At 52.5% G+C, this 16779-nt stretch overlaps 1 protein-coding gene across 1 annotated transcript in view; it reads right to left on the bottom strand.

Annotated features, from left to right (window-relative positions):
* The window catches only part of mthfd1l (methylenetetrahydrofolate dehydrogenase (NADP+ dependent) 1 like), a 316218-nt gene extending 301226 nt beyond the window's left edge, over positions 1-14992 (bottom strand). Inside the window, exon 1 of the mRNA XM_072504179.1 lies at positions 14734-14992. Coding sequence (XP_072360280.1) covers positions 14734-14915 — 182 coding nt within the window. The 5' untranslated portion in view covers positions 14916-14992. The remainder of the gene's footprint in view (positions 1-14733) is intronic.
* Positions 14993-16779: the final 1787 nt, after the last annotated feature.

The following is a 16779-nucleotide window of genomic DNA, read 5'->3' as shown; positions in this document are numbered from 1 at the left end:
CGGAGGTTCGAGTATATCAGGACCGGAGCGCGGAGGTGGCGAAGAAGAGGGCCGGGAACAACCGGGTGAAGGCGGTGCTGCACAGGAAGAGGGTGAAGTTTGGCATGCTGTCTGTGGGTCACCTACAAGGACCGCCATCATTAGTTTGAGTCCCCGGAGGAGGCATGGGCCTTTGTTCAGGCCGAGAAGCTGGACACAAACTGAGGGTAGGGATGGGGGGGGGTCGAGCGTGGGGATGGTCGGGGATTGTTGTTGTTGTGTTACATTTTGAGGGGGGGTTCTTTGTTCTTGTTTTGTTTTGGTTCGGTGTGGGTGGTTAGGGTGGGTTGGGCACTGTTTTGGTTGGGTCTGTCGGGTGGGCTCTTGGAGGGGGGCAAGTAAACGGAGTAGGGGGTGGATGGCCGGTAGGGGGGATGGGGCCCTGCGGGGGAGGGGGAGGCCAGAGTCGGGGGTGAGGGAACTGGGCCAGTAAAAGGAGCTGCGACAGAGGAGACGGGGCCGTACAGGTGGAAAGACCCGGGTTGCTGCTGGTATGGTCAAGGGAGAGCTGGAGCAAGTAGAGGAGGTTGGGACGGGGGTCTGCCGCCATGGGGAACGAGCTGGGCGTGGGGCGCGGGCACGTGGCTGGCCGAGGAGGGGTTATGGCTAGTCGGCGGGGGAGGGGTGCGGGTAGCCCCCTGATCCGGCTGATAACCTGGAACGTCAGCGGCTGAACGGGCCGGTTAAGCAGAGGCGCGGTGGAGGAAGGCCCAGGGTGCGATTTATGAATATGGGGAAAAGGCAGGTCGGATGCTGCCGCATCAGCTTCGGAAGCGGGGCGCAACTAGGGAGATTGGGGAAGTTAAGGATGGGGGGGGGGGGGGGGGGGGGGGGGGAAAGAGTGTGGTTGGCATCAATGGGGTCTTCAGGGACTTTTATGAGGAACTGTATCGGTCCGAGCCCCCACTGGAGGAGGGAAGGATGGGTTGCTTTCTGGACCAACTGAGGTTCCCGAAGGTGGAGGAGAGACTGGTGGCGGTATTAGGGGCCCCGATTAGGTTGGAGGAGCTGGCAAAAGGGATAGGGAGCATGCAGGCAGGGAAGGCACCAGGGTCGGACAGTTTCCCGGTCGAATTTTACAAAACATATATGGACATGCTGGGGCCGTTGCTGGTTACGACCTTCAAAGAGGCAGGGGGGGGGCATTGCCCCCGACGATGTCCCGGGCACTGATCTCCTTGATCCTGAAGCGGGACAAGGATCCCCTGCAGTGTGGGTTTTACAGGCCGATTTCATTGTTAAATGTAGATGGCAAGGTGCTGGCGAAGGTCTTAGCCATGAGAATTGAGGATTTTGTGCCGCAGGTCATCCACGAAGACCAGACGAGAAGACCTCGTGAAGGGGAGGCAGTTGAACGCGAATGTGCAGAGGCTCCTGAACGTTATTATGATGCCAGCGAGGGAGGGGGAGGCGGAGATAGCGGCCGTGATGGACACTGAGAAGGTCTTCGATAGGGTAGAGTGGGGGTACTTGTGGGAGGTGCTGAAGAGGTTCGGGGAGGGGTTCGTCAGGTGGGTTAGGCTGTTGTACGAGGTCCCGATGGCGAGTGTGGCCACGAACAAGAGGAGTTCGGAGTGGGGGCCTCGGTGTGGACCCCGATACAGGGGAACCACCGGTTTGTCCCAGGGAGAATAGATGGAGGGTTTTTGGGGTGGTACAGGGCAGGGATAAGGTGGTTGGGGGACCTGTTTGTGGATGGGAAGTTCGCGAGCCTGGGTGAGCTGGAGGAGAAGTACAGGCTCCCCTCTGGAACCACCTTTAGGTATCTACAGGTAAGGGCGTTTGCCAGGCGGAACTGGTGAAATTCCCGCTGCTGCCACCACTCACGGTACAGGACAGGGTGCTCTCGGGGGCGTGGGTTGGAGAGGGGAGGATCTCGGCAACATACCAGGTGATGCAGGAGGCGGCCTTGGTGGAGGTGCTGAAAAGTGGGAGGAGGAGTTGGCGGAGGAGATCGAGGGTGGGACGTGGGCAGATGCCCTATGGAGGGTGAACTCTTCCTCTTAGTGCGCGAGGCTCAGCCTCATACAGTTTAAGGTGCTGCACAGGGCACACATGACCGGGACAAGGATGAGCCGGTTTTTTGGGGGATGAGGACAGGTGTGTTAGGTGCTCAGGGAGCCCAGCAAATCACACCCATATGTTCTGGGCATGCCCAGCGCTGGAGGAATTTTGGAAGGGCATAGCAAGGACGGTGTCGAGGGTGGTAGGATCCAGGGTCAAACCGGGCTGGGGGCTCTCAATATTTGGGGTTGCAGAGGAGCCGGGAGTGCAGGAGGCGAAAGAGGCCGGTATTCTGGCCTTTGCGTCCCTGATAGCCCGGCGAAGGATTCTTCTTCAGCGGAAGGATGCAAGGCCCCCAAGCGTGGAATCCTGGATCAACGATATGGCGGGGTTCATTAAATTGCAGAGGGTGAAATTTGCCTCAAGGGGATTGGTTTCAAGGGTTCTTCAGGCGGTGGCAACCGTTCTTGGACTTCCTGGCAGAAAGGTAGACAATGATCAGCAGCAGCAGCAACCCGGGGCGGGGGGGGGGGGGGTTCTATTTTATTTATTTAATTTTATTTTTATTTAGTTTTGTTTGTCTATACTGAGGGGGTGTATATATTTGCTATGTGTTTCGGCAGGTGTTAATACATTATTTATGTATGGGGGGAGGGGGCACTGGGTTGTTTTGTTCTGTATTTAATTCTATTGGGTTCCTTTTACATTTTGTTGTTGATATTTTGTGAAAACTTTAATTTAAAATTTTTTTTTAAAAAACTTGTAGTGTTTTATGTTGCATGTCGAAGTAATCCTTGTGTGTAAATAAACTATCTTTGAACTTGAACTAACTGGTTGTTTGGTCTTTGATCAATATCCGGTAAAGCCTTGTGGTGGTATCATTTGATACCTGGCGACTCTGAAAAGCAATATTATCATTAATAACTGCCATATTTAGTTAATTTGGCAACATTATTGGCGTCTCCTGTGCAGATTGGCAACATTATTGGTGCCGATTGATGGGTTAGTATTCCACTCATTAAAAGGAGCAACATTATTGGTGACTCCGGTGCCGATTGGCAACATATCCAATTCATTTTTTCCAATTAAGGGGCAATTTAGCGTGGACAATCCACCCCTACCGTGCACATTTTTGGATTGTGGGGGCGAAACACACACAAACGCAGGGAGAATGTACAGACTCCACACGGACAGTGACCATCAGCCAGGATCGAACCTGGGACCTTGGCGCCGTGAGGCAGCAGTGCTCACCACTGCGCCACCTTGCTGCCCACGTTGCTAGGATTTAATACGGATGAGAGTGAAACTATTTCTTCCAAGAGAATTAAGGCCAACTGGGACAACCAGTGATGAGTTTCTTTCTCCATCAATTTACAATATGATATAAAGAAATCTCAGCATAGGAAGCCTTTCACTCCTCTGCCATGCTAACTCCTGAACTAGACTATGCTTTAACATTCTTCCTTTTCAAATCTCTCTGAATTCTCTCAAGTTATGTTGTGGCTTCTTCCTTTACAGCCCAATATTCAACATTTCCTAATTTAATGATCAGTCCTTCTAAATGTGTCCTTATTCTCTTGCGCCCTTTATTATGGACTCGTCAACAATTTGAAACAATCTTTCACTATTTCTCCTCCCTCAGAAGCTACCATAACCTTCAACTGCCTTCCCACAACTACCTCTGTTTCAGAAAAAGAAACTTCCAAAATTTCTTAAAACCATAAAATGTCCTTCCTGGTATCATTCTACTTAATCTTCAAACTTTTACTTCCTCAAATCTAATCACATTCAAGAACCTTGATCTTTTTCCAGCTTAGTCACAAAGTTTGGAATTGATATGACTGTTGAACACCAATGTTTTTCTCAGGATATGCTTGCTACTGAATCACCCAAATGTTTTATTTATTTTGTCTCAGCTTGTTGGATGAGTCAGCTGTGCTTCAGTTGGTTGCACTCTTAGACCGACAAAGTTCTGATTTGGGCATATCTTATTCCAGGGACTAGGACACATTGTCCAGTGCAGTACCGAGGGAAAGCTATACTGTCGGACGTACTGTCTTTTAGATGAGACGTCAAACCAAGTCCCATTTATCCTCTCAGTTGAATGCAAAATTTCAAATCACATCCACCAATCGCCTAGCCTTCCTAACGATTTTGCTCAATTTTGGATTCACTACTCAGGAGTCACTCACTTCAGAACAGTACAATGTATAGTGCGTTTTTTGCTCGATCTGCAACCCCCCCCCCCCCCCCCCCCACCCCCCCCAAAAGGAGCACAAACCACTAAAACGTGCATCTTCCTAGCCAATGTTTATCCGGTTTAACTGACTTGGCTAGACAGCTGGCTCGTGATACAGAGCAAGACCAGCAGTGCATACAATACCTGTACCGGCTTGAGGTTATTGACGAAGGAGTGCCTTCTCACCCCTGCCCCATGCCAGAGGTGTGGTGATCCTCAGGTTAAATCACCACCAGTCAGCTCTCTGCCTCAAAAGGGAAAAGCAGCCTATGGTCATCTGGTACGAAGGCGATTTATCCCTCAATCACCATCATTAAAACAGATTATCCAATTATTATTATATTGCTGCTTGTGGGAGCTTACCATGTTTGAATTGGCTGTCAAATTCCTTTCATTACGACAGTGATTACACTTCAAAAGGACTCATTTAGACAGGAAGCACTTTGGGACGAATGGGGATCATGAGTGGATGGATACAAGTTCTTTCATTCTCCTTCCTTGTTAAAAACATTGCTTTTATGCAATCTTTGCAATGATAATGATTTGCTTTTAAGGGAAAGCATGCTTTCAAATACAATTACTGTACTTTCTCAAGCAAACCCTGTCTAACTCAACTTCCCAATGAAAAATCTAATCACTGTCCAAATACAGCCTTGTTTCCTGTTCCTAATTGTTATTTTCATCTTGACTGCCCCTTAATTCAATGGTGACATCCCAGGGTTAAGAGTTTCTGGCGATCTTTGGGCACATGGAGCAGTGTCCCACAGTCGAAGATTTTCTTTCTTTTCTGCTGCTACTGTCTCTACATTCATGTCTCACCGATTCTTCATCCAAGAACCAGAGAAATGAGTTGGCTATTCCTCTGTGAAAGGCATTACAGTGTAGCCTCCCCATCCACCAAACAAGAAACAATTGTTATTAGGGGCTGATTTAATCCTCTGAAAGAGACAGACAAGTGCACCAGGACCCAATTAAATCCTCCTCGATCACCTCTCCCCCTTTAAACCTCCCTTCTAGTCCCTCAGACCTCCTTAACCTCACCCAGGACCTATTTTAACCCATCCTTTTCATCTCCAGACCTCCAACATATCCCTGAACCATATTAAACCACATTCTGACCTCTGCAGCCGCCCCCCTCTCAACGCAACATAATTTTCCAAACCTGTGTCTACCTACTTCCAAGAAACCATTTGATCGCTTCCTTCCACACCAAACCCACCCCCACCCCATGATCCTTTAAAATCCTCCCGCCCATTCCTGCAGGCACCCTTTACATAATACAAGACAATTCTCTCATTCTAAATATCAGTCCAGTGAACTTTTGCTGCATTCCTTCCAAGAATAGTATGTATTTCTTTGGGTAAGGAGATCAAGACTGTACACAGTTCCAGCTACGGTCTCACAAAATCCAGACAATTACACTAAGGTTTCTTTCACTCTTATCCTCGAAAACACTTTTGGATAGCAAAAATGACAATTACTTTTCTTTCCTTTGAAAAATTTAGAGTACCCAATTCTTTTTTTCCAATTAAGGGGCAAGTTAGCGTGGCCAATTCACCTACCCTGCACATCTTTTTAGTTGTCGGGATGAGACCCACGCAGTTATGGGGAGAATGTGCGACCTCCACACGGAGAGAGACCCAGGGCCGAGATCAAACCCATGTCCTCAGCAGCATGAGCAGTACTAACTACTGCACAACCGTGTTGTCCCTAACAATTACTTTCCTAATTGACTGTTGCACCTGCATGTTAACTTTCCAGCTAATGTTGTTCCTTTGTTTAAGAGGGGTAGCAAGGATAATCCAGGAAATTACAGTCCAGTGAGCCTTACGTCAGGAGTAGGGAAATTATTGGAGAGGATTCTTCGAAACAGGATTTACTCCCATTTGGAAGCAAGTGGACGTATTAGCGAGAGGCAACATGGTTTTGTGAAGGGGAGGGCGTGTCTCGCGTCTGACAAACTTTTTTTTTTAGAAAATATTTTATTGAAGCATTTGTAATTTTCAGTTTAACACATTCACATCTCAAACAACCACACGGGCAGACACACGTAGTTTAAAAAAAAAGAAAAACCTACAGAACACCCCCTACTCTCCCCGCTCTATTCCCTAGCTGCCTGTAAACGGTATTCTCTGTCCCGTTGTAGCATTGCCATGCCTCCCGTTTCTCCCCCCCCCCGACAATTCTAAGATTCTGCCTCCTGGACCCGTTCTCCAGCTTCTCCTGCATTCTTTTCTGGCAGTCGTTCATCATCTCCATCTTGGTCTCCAGCACGGTTATTAACTCCTCGTGTTCGGACCTCTTTTTCTCCACCTCCTGGATCACTTTCCCATGGGTCTCTTGATGTTGCACAACTTGATCAATCAAAGCTTTAATTGGGTCCAGTGTGTCCTTCAACTTGGCGAAGCAATCTTTGAAAAACTTCACCAGCTGCTCTGTCGACCACTGCCATCTCCCCGCGGCCCTTGCTCTCCGCCATGCTTTCCCGCATTACGAGCTCTGCTCGCGTCTTCCTTATAGGGCTTTGCCTTCTCACACGGCCACTTCTGGTCCAATTCTCCATACACCGGAGGGAGATTTCTCCTTACTGTCTCACTCTTCACCGATTTATCACATAAAATCCGGGGGGAAACGGGGCGGGGGGAAAATGTCCGAAAGTCCGTCACAGGCTGGAGCTATCAAATGTGCGACCTACTCCTCCATGCCTGCCACCAGAAGTCCTCGCCACATCCGCTTTTAACAGTCTCCAGTGTACTTCTGGTTGCAGCTATGCCTAGGTAGGTCGCACGTTCGGCAGCTCCCGCCCAGAACGGACTTCTGGGCTCACTAGAGCGGCCCCAACGGCAATCGTTCGACGGCTTCCAGTGTGGGACGGTGACAGCAGGGTCCCCCCGACATTATATGGATTGGACCAGGAGTGGAGCGGTGAAAAAAGTGATCTTGGAGCAGCGAAAAGTGAGAGGGAGAAAAGGCAAGATGGCGGCGGGTGGAGACCAAGCAGCATGGGCACTGTGGTCGCAGGAGCAGCAGGGGTTTCTCAAACGCTGCTTTGAGGAGCTGAATACCGAAATGCTAGCGCCAATGAAGGCTGCGATTGAGAAACTAGTGCAGACCCAGAAGGCCCAGGGGACGGCGATCCGGGAGATGCGGCAAAAAGCCTCGGAGAACGAGGATGAGATCTTGGGCCTGGCGGTGAAGATGGAGGCACCCGAGGCGCTGCACAAGAGGTGGACGGAAAGATTTGAGGACCTGGAGAATAGGTAGAGGAGGAAGAATCTTCGGATTCTGGGTCTCCCTGAAGGAGTTGAGGGGTCCTATACCGAGACATATGTGAGCACGATGCTCAATTCGCTTTTGGGGGGGGGGGGGGGGGGGGGGTTGATGGAGAGGCTGTGGGAGAGTGTGGGCGACGGTGGTGGAGGGAGGGGAGGCCCGGGGAAGGGTGAATTAAGATAAGGCCGCAAAAAGAGCTGCGCCAGAGGTGGCGGGGCCAGATCAGGAAAGCGCGGGCTTTTTCCCGCGCTAGGGAAGGAAGGCGGTGGGGGGTGGAGGAGCGCACACTGACTGAGGGGGAGGGGGGATTCCCACACTGGGGGGGTCGATGGGGAAGGCGCGAGAGGCCGGGGTCAGCAGGAGTCAGCTGACTTACGGGAGTGTTATGGGGGCAGCAAAATAGCTAGATAGGGATCTAGCGGGGGGAGGGGGGGTATAGGGTTGCTGCTGCATTGGCCAATGGGGAACTGGAAATAAGAGAGGTGGTTGGAGCGGGGGTCCGCCGTCTGGAGGGTGCGGGAGGCGCGGGCACGTGACTGGCCTAAAAAAGGAGATGGCCAGTCGGCGGGGGGGGGGGGGCTAGAGAGAGAAGCTCCCCAATCCAGCTGATAACTTGGAATGTGAGGGGCCTGAATGGGCCAATCAAGAGGGCCCGGGTGTTCGCGCACTTAAAAGGACTGAAGGCAGAATGTGCTTCAGGAGACACATTTGAAGGTGGCAGACAAGGTTAGGTTGAGAAAGGGATGGGTAGAACAGGTATTCCACTCGGGGCTGGATGCGTAGAACAGAGGGGTTGCAATACTGGTGGGGAAGCGGGTGTCGTTTGAGGCTAAGAATATTGTAGCGGATAATGGAGGTTGATACGTGATAGTGAGCGGTAGGTTGCAGGGGTGTGGGTGGTACTGGTAAACGTATATGCCCCGAACTGGGATGATGCCGGATTTATGAAGCACATGCTGGGTCGGATTCCGGACATGGAGGCAGGAAGCTTGATAATGGGGCGGGGGGGGATTTCAACACGGTGCTGGATCCAGCATTAGATCGCTCCAGATCCAGGACGGGGAAGAGGCCGGCTGCGGCGAAGGTGCTTAGAGGGTTTATGGATCAGATGGGGGGAGTGGATCCATGGAGGTTTGCTAGACCCCTGGCCAGGGAATTCTCATTCTTTTCCCATGTACATAGAGCTTACTCCCAGATAGATTCTTTTGTTTTGAGTAGGGCACTAATCGCGAAAGTGGAAGGAACGGAGTATTCGGCCATAGCCATCTCGGACCATGCCCCGCACTGGGTGGAGCTAGAGTTAGGAGAGGAGGGGGACCAGCGCCCGCTGTGGCGTCTTGATGTGGGATTACTGGCGGATGAGGTGGTGTGCGGAAGGGTGTGGGGGGTGCATTGAGGGATACTTGGAGGCCAATGACAACGGAGAGGTGCAAGTGGGGGTAGTCTGGGAGGCGTTGGAAGGCGGTGGTCAGGGGAGAGTTAATCGCCATTAGGGCCCACAGGGAGAAGAGAGAGGGCAGGGAGAGTGAGAGGCTGGTGGGTGAGATCTTAAGAGTGGACAGGAGATATGCAGAGGCCCCCAAGGAGGGGCTACTTAGGGAGCGGCGAAGCCTCCAGATGGAGTTTGATCTGTTGACCACAGGAAAAGCAGAGGCACAGTGGAGGAAAGCACAGGGGGCGACGTAAGAGTATGGGGAGAAGGCGAGCCGGATGCTGGCACACCAGCTTCGTAAGAGGGTGGCAGCGAGGGAGATAGGTGGAGTTAAGGGTAGCAGGGGAAATACGGTGTGGAGAGAGTGAATGAGGTATTTAAGGACTTCTATGAGGAGCTGTATAGATCTGAGCCCCCAATGGGGGGGAAGGGGGGAAGAGATGGTTTTTGGATCAACTGAGGTTCCCAAAGGTGGAGGAGCAGGAGGTGGCTGGTTTAGGCTCGCCAATTGGATTGGAGGTGCTGATTAAAGGATTGGGGAACATGCCGGCAGGGAAGGCCCCGGGGCCTGATGGGTTCCCGGTTGAGTTTTATAGGAAGTATGTGGACCTGCTAGGCCCGTTGCTAGTAAGGACTTTCAATGAGGCAAGGGAGGGGGGGACCCTGCCCCCGACAATGTCCGGGGCGCTGATCTCGCTGATTCTGAAGAGGGAGAAGGACCCACTGCAATGTGGGTCATATAGACCGATCTCGCTCCTCAATGTGGATGCTAAGCTGCTGGCAAAAGTGCTGGCCACGAGAATTGAGGACTGTGTCCCTGGGGTGATTCATGAGGACCAGACGGGATTTGTAAAGGGCAGGCAGCTAAACACCAATGTGCGGTGGCTCCTCAACGTGATTATGATGCCATCGGTGGAGGGAGAGGCGGAGGTAGTGGCAGCTATGGACGCGGAGAAGGCCTTCGACCGGGTGGAGTGCGAGTATCTGTACGTGGCAGATCCAGTGGAGGGGGTGGTGGAGGTCATGCGGATCCGAAGGGAGTTTGGGGACTTCTTGGGCTACAAGCCTAATGTAGGGAAAAGTGAACTCTTTGTGGTGCATCCAGGGGACCAGGGAAGGGGGATAGACGACCTACCATTGAAGAGGGCGGAAAGGAACTTTCGGTACTTAGGGATTCAAGTGGCGGGGAGCTGGGGGGCACTGCACAAGCACAATTTGACGTGGTTGGTGGAGCAGATAGAGAAGGATTTCAAAAGATGGGATGTGCTGCCACTCTCGTTAGCGTGCAGGGTACAGTCGGTTAAAATGATGGTCCTCCCAAGGTTTCTTTTTGTGTTCCAGTGCCTTCCCATTGTGATTACCAAGGCCTTTTTTTAAACGGGTAGGTAGGAGCATCATGGGTTTCGTGTTGGCAAATAAGAGTCTGAGGGTAAAGAGGGTGTTTCTGGAGCGTAGCAGGGACAGGGGAGGGCTGGCGCTGCCGAATCTGTGTGGCTACTTCTGGGCAGCCAACGTGGCGATGATCCGTAAGTGGGTAATAGAGGGAGAGGGGGCGGCGTGGAAGAGGTTGGAGATGGCGTCCTGCAGGGGCACGAGCCTGAGGGCGCTGGTGACGGCACCGCTGCCGCTCTCGCCGACAAGGTACACCACGAGCCCGGTGGTGACGGCAACATTGAAGATCTGGAGGCAGTGGAGACGGCATAGGGGCGAGATGGGAGCCTCGGTTTGGTCCCCGATTAGGGAGAACCATCACTTCGTCCCGGGAAAGATGGATGGGTGGGTTTCGGAGCTGGCATAGGGCAGGGATCAGAAGAATGGGGGACCTGTTTATAGACGGGACGTTTGCGAGCCTAGGGGCGCTGGAGGAGAAGTTTGGGCTACCCCCAGGAAATGCTTTCAGGTACATGAAAGTGAGGGCGTTTGTGAGGCGGCAGGTGAGGGAATTCCCGTTGCTCCCGGCACAGAGGATTCAGGACAGGGTGATTTCGGGTGTATGGGTTGGAGAGGGCAGGGTCTCGGCGATCTACCAGGAGCTGAAAGAGGAGGAGGAGGCCGCGGTAGAGGAGCTAAAGGGCAAGTGGGAGGAGGAGCTTGGGGAGGAGATAGATGAGGGTCTGTGGGCTGATGCCCTGAGTAGGGTTAATTCTTCCTCCTCTTGCGCCAGGCTCAGCCTAATACAATTCAAGGTTGTTCACAGAGCGCATATGACAGGGGTGAGGATGAGTAGGTTCTTTGGGGTGGAGGACAGGTGTGGGAGGTGCTCGGGGAGTCCGGCAAATCACGTCCACATGTTCTGGTCGTGCACGGCACTGGAGGGGTCTTGCGAGGACTATGTGCAAGGTGGTGAAAGTCCAGGTCAAGCAGAGTTTGGGGTTGGCATTATTTGGGGTAACGGACGAGCCGGGAGTGCAGGAGACGAAAGAGGCCGGTATCCTGGCCTTTGCGTCCCTGGTAGCACGACGGAGGATCTTGTTATTATGGAGGGACGCGAAGCCCCCCAGCGTGGAAGCCTGGATAAAAGACATGGCAGAGTTCATTAAATTGGAGAGGATAAAGTTTGCCTTACAAGGGTCTGTACAGGGGTTCTTCAGGAGGTGGCAACCGTTCCTAGACTATCTCGCGGAGCGTTAGGAGGAGGTCAGCAGCAGCAGCCCGGGGGTGGGGTATTTGGGCAGGGTTCCACAAGGGTACTGTTGAATGTTATATGGAGGAGTTAATATATGTGGGAGGAACCCAATGTATATGTAGTTTATTATTTTTGAACGTGGGGTTTGTGTTCTTTCTTCCTTTTGTTATTTTGGGGGGGGGGGGGGGTGTTTGTTATTAAAAATTGTTGGGTAAAAAAAAGTCTCCAGTGTGCGAACACACGGGCCCTTTTGTCCGGCCCATTCACTCCACAAACATTCTTTGTAACTAGTCTGGTGGGGGGGGGGAACTCTCGCCCCTCTCCCCCGTCGATCAGCCATGACCTTTCCTCGGCCAGCCCTTAGCCCATGCCCTGCACCTCTCTTGGTCCGCCCCACGGCAGCTACCGCCCTCTGCTCTCCATTTCCAATCCCCCAAAAGTCCCTTACTCGTCAGCAGTCCCCTCCCCACCCTACTCCAACTCTCCTCAGCTTTCCCACCACTTTGCTCCCGTTAACTAGCTATTCAGCTAGCCGAGCAGCTCTCGCCCCCGGCGCCTAACATTCTATAACCTGCCGGATCACCTCCCCCTCTTATCATAAGTTCTCAACACAATAACATCCAACATAGAAAACAAACAAATAATCCCCCAAGGCCCAGGTGCAGAGGCCCACCCCACTCCCTTAACAGAATCTTATCTATCCCATCACCTTCAAACAGAATCAAAACAATAGAAAAGACATCTAACAGGGTCGGAAAACAATTATGCATAGAGAAACTCAACCATCTTTTTTTCCCCCGAGAAAAAACATCGCAGCTCAAAACCTTTTTCACTTTAATTCGGCACGTACAGCAACAAATCAAAATCAAATCAAGCAGAAAAAGTCCTTCTCCCAAAAGTCACAACTTAAATTACAGAATTGAAAAGTTAAGATTTTTTCCAGACAGAGAAAGAAAGAACCGCTTATAACTTGTTTTCCTTCCCCCCCCCCCGACAAAAAACTCAATCCACCACAGTTTAGGTTTTAAAGTCCTTATGCATCCACCAAGTTCTTGTCTTTCATAAAGACCTCCACCTCTTCCAGCAAGCCAAAGTATAGCTCCCGGTTCTTGTAGGTCACCCAGAGACGGGCCGGTCTCAGCAATCCAAATGTTATGTCTTTCACATACAGGGCCGCCTTGACTTTATTAAAACTCGCCGTCCTCTTTGCAAGCTCTGCTCCCCAATCCTGATACACCCGGATCTCTGACTCTTCCCAGGTGCACCATTTTGTCTGCCTAGCCTACTTCATAATACGTTCCTTATCCAGGAACCGATGCAGCCATACCACAATCGCCCTCAGGGGCTCACGACCCGGGGGCTTACGCATAATAGCCCTATGGACCCGATCAATCTCCAACGGCTTGGGGAACGAACCTTCCCCCATCAGCTTCTCCAGCATCTTCCCCACTCTTCAAACACACTGTCCCTCATGCACACTTTCTTAACCTGATGTATCCCCCATGCCCTTTCATCTTCTCCAATATCCAGGACCCCTTTAATCCTCTTCATCCCTTCCCCAAGGATCTCTTTCACCCCTGCCTTCCCTCAACCAGGACCCTTTTGATCCCTCCCATTCCCCCCACCTGGATCCCTTTGATCCTCCCACCCTTCCCACGAGAACCCCATTAATCTCCCCCACTCTCCCTACCAAAACCCCTTTGAACCCACTCACCCCATCAATGCCAGGACCCTTCATCCAGCTCACCACCACCCCACAAAAGGCCCCTTTGATGCCCCACACACTCCCAACCAGGATACGTTTGATGACCCTCACACTCCCCATCAGGACCCCTTTGTTGTCCCACACGCTCTCCTTTAGTTTTTACAGCATAGCAAGAGGTCCTTCAGCCCATCGTGTCCACACCAGCCATCAAGCAAGCACCTATCTACTCTTTTCCCATTTTACAGCATTTTGCCTGTCGCCTTGTATGCTATGGTCTCTTGGTTTCCAAAGATGTGCAGTGTAGGTGGGATTATGGGGATAGAGCAGGGGAATGGGCCGAGGTAGGGTGCTCTTTCAGAGGGTCATGCAGACTCAACAGGCCAAACGGTATCCTTCTGCACTGTAGAAATTCTATGATTTCAAGTACTCATCTAAATACTTGTTAAATGTTGTGAGGGTTCCTGCATCTACCACCGTTTCAGGTAGTGAGTTCCAGGTTCCAACCATCCTCTGGGTGGAAAGGTTTTCCCTCACATCCCCTCTAAACCACCTGCCCCTTACCTTAAATCTATGCCCCCGGTTAATGACCCCACCGCCAAGGGGAAATGTTCCTTCACGTCTATGCCCCTCAATTTTATACACCTCAATCACATCCCACAGCCTTCTCTGCTCCAAGGAAAGCAGCCCCAGCCTATCTTCATAGCTGCAACACTTCAGCCCAGGCAACATCCTGGTGAATCTCCTCTGCACCCTCTCTAATGCAGTCACTTCCTTCCTATATTGTGGCGACCAGAACTGCGCACACAACTCCAGATGTGGCCAAACCAACATTTTTTACAGCTCCATCGTAACCCCTGCTCTTGCCTCAGCTAATAAAGCATTCCATTTGCCTTCTTAACCACCTCATCTACCTGTGCTGCTGCCTTCCGGGATCTATGGACACGCACCCTGTACTTCCTAGCATCCCACCGTTCATTGTATACTCTCTTGCCTTGTTATTCCTCCCAAATTGTAGCACCTCACACTTTTCAGGGGTAAATTGCATCAGCCACTGTTCTGCCCATCTGACCAGCCCGTCTAAATCCTCCTGCATCCAAAGGCTTTCTTTCCACTTCGCTATTTACCGCATCGCCCTCCCCGCCAGGACCCCGCGTCTTAACCCCTCTCCCAGCCCCGTCTCCCACACGGGGCACCCCCAAACCACGGGGGGCTCCTGCCAACCCCTCCCCCTCCTCCCTCTCTTATCGGGGTTCCCCTAAACCTCCTCGCCCCCACATCCCTAGCTCGATGTAAACACACTCTCTCTACCCCCCAAGCCATTGGACCTCCTGCCGCCAACCCGGGACCCTCCCTCCGCCGGCCTGAGGTTTCCACCCGCTCTCTTCCCCGCACCGGGAGGCGGGCTCCGGCTTTACCTGACGCTCTTCATCACCCCGGTGCCCGGGGGTTGCCTGCCGGCACCGGACCGGACCTGCTTGTCGCTGAGAGCCGGTAACCTCTGAGCATAGCCCCGAAGGCCGGCCAGCAGCCGGTGCCAGCTGAGTCCTCCTCCGGCCATAGCCGCCCCCCGGCTCCTCGCCGACCCCAAAGTCCACATGGCTCGAGCTCGGATGGAACAAAAAAAAACAACGAAGCAGCTCGAGCGCGCCCGCCGGTTTGTAGCCTTGGGCGTGGCCAAGAATAGGCCCCGCCCCCTCCACCAGCCCAGCAACGAGCCTGCCCCTGGAATAAGCCCCGCCCCTTCCACCAGCCCAGCAACGAGCCTGCCCCTGGAATAAGCCCCGCCCCCTCCACCAGCCCAGCAACGAGCCTGCCCCTGGAATAAGCCCCGCCCCTTCCACCAGCCCAGCATTGACCCTGCCCATTCCTTGTGGGCCACGCGCCATCTGGCCCCGTTAAAGCGGCACGGTCCACTTTCGCCTGAGCACGATCTCCGCCCCTCTAAACCCCCAGGCAGCTGCTTCAGTTTGTTCTCAGGTGATTTCTTTTTTTAACGTGGTAGATCCTGCTTCTTCACTTCCCTGCCCAAAGGCAGACCCAACCAACAGCACTACAATTGGCCACTCTTTTGATGTCAACCAAATAGAAGAAAGGAAACGAACTGAGAGACAAAGCAAAAAAGGGGGTCACTGCCCAAACGTAACAAAGATCAACGGAAATTTAAAAACATCAAATTAAGGGGGTCAATAAAGCACGCCAACCCCTGCGGTGCCCACCGGGCACGGAATGCCTGGATGGTGCATGGCCGCGAATGTAGCTGTGGAAAAGGGCCCAGACAGTCTGGTCGGACAACCCCCTCAGTCACCCGCTGCCTGGACCTATAAATGGTGAGCTTCGCCAGCCCCAGGAGCAGGTTCAGAAGGAGGTCATCTACCTCCCCTGCCCCTCTCCACACCAGGTACTCGTAGATCAGGAGTGTGAGCTGAAGTGCAAACAAAACTTCAACAAGAGATTTGTCAGAAAACTAAAACAGGGCAGGAGAGAGCTGCACGCAAGGTGACCATGCTCCAGACTTAAAGAAAGTCCTGGTAAAAGACAGGCAGCACTTGCAGAGGGCAACAAAGACCCTGCAGATCTATGAAAAGGAGCTGCCCGTCATAATTCAGGCTGTGCACCTGGCAGAAGAACTGCGTCGCCAGGGCACACCAGTGTGGAGGGGGCTCAACGTAAAGGTATCGCTGCAGGGTCTAATGCGGAAGGTCGCCACCTGGGTGCGAAGGCATCCCAGCGCCTGGCCGCCATCCCTAAGCGACCTCAGCAGCGACCCAGTGCAGTCTCTTGTCCCAGAAGAACTCTACAAGCATTCTCTGGAGCTTTGTGACAAAGTCAGAGGGAGGGGTCAAAGTGACCAACTGGTACCACAATATGGAGACTATCAGCTGGTTTCTCCGCAGGAGGTGCAGGAAAGGCTCCACGCAAATAGAATAGAGTTGGCCAGATAAGGGGCAGCCCTGACGCACTAGACTCCAAAAGTGAAGGGGCACCATCAGGGACCCGTTAACCTTAACGAGACACTCTGCGGCAGTGTACAGAAGTCGGATCCGGGCGACAAAATGCGTCCCAAACCCGAATGCTTGCAGAGTCCCGAATAAATATTTGTGATCCACCCTGTCGAACTCCTCCTAATCAAGGGACAGGAAGGTGCTCGACAAACCAGCCCTCTGGAAAAGATGGACCAGGTCATAGACCAGATGAATGCTGTTGTGGATTGTGTGGCCAGAGACCGTGTAGGACTGGTCAGGACGGATCATGTGGTCCAGCACGGTGCTAAGGCGTAAATACAGTGCCTTGGCGACGATCTTGTAATCCGTGCTGAGGAAGGAGACCGGTCGTCAGTTTTTAGATTGTGGATATCCCCCCTCTTTGGCAGCAAGGTAATGGTGGCTCTGCGCCATGAGAGGGGCATCTCTCCAATCACGATACTTTCCCCCAAGTAGTTGCGCCCCAAGACATCCTAGAAT

Source organism: Scyliorhinus torazame, chromosome 1, assembly GCF_047496885.1.
Source record: "Scyliorhinus torazame isolate Kashiwa2021f chromosome 1, sScyTor2.1, whole genome shotgun sequence".
Classification (NCBI taxonomy): Eukaryota; Metazoa; Chordata; class Chondrichthyes; order Carcharhiniformes; family Scyliorhinidae; genus Scyliorhinus; species Scyliorhinus torazame.
Note: the sequence above shows the minus strand (reverse complement) of the source record. Positions and strands in the feature narration are given on the sequence as shown.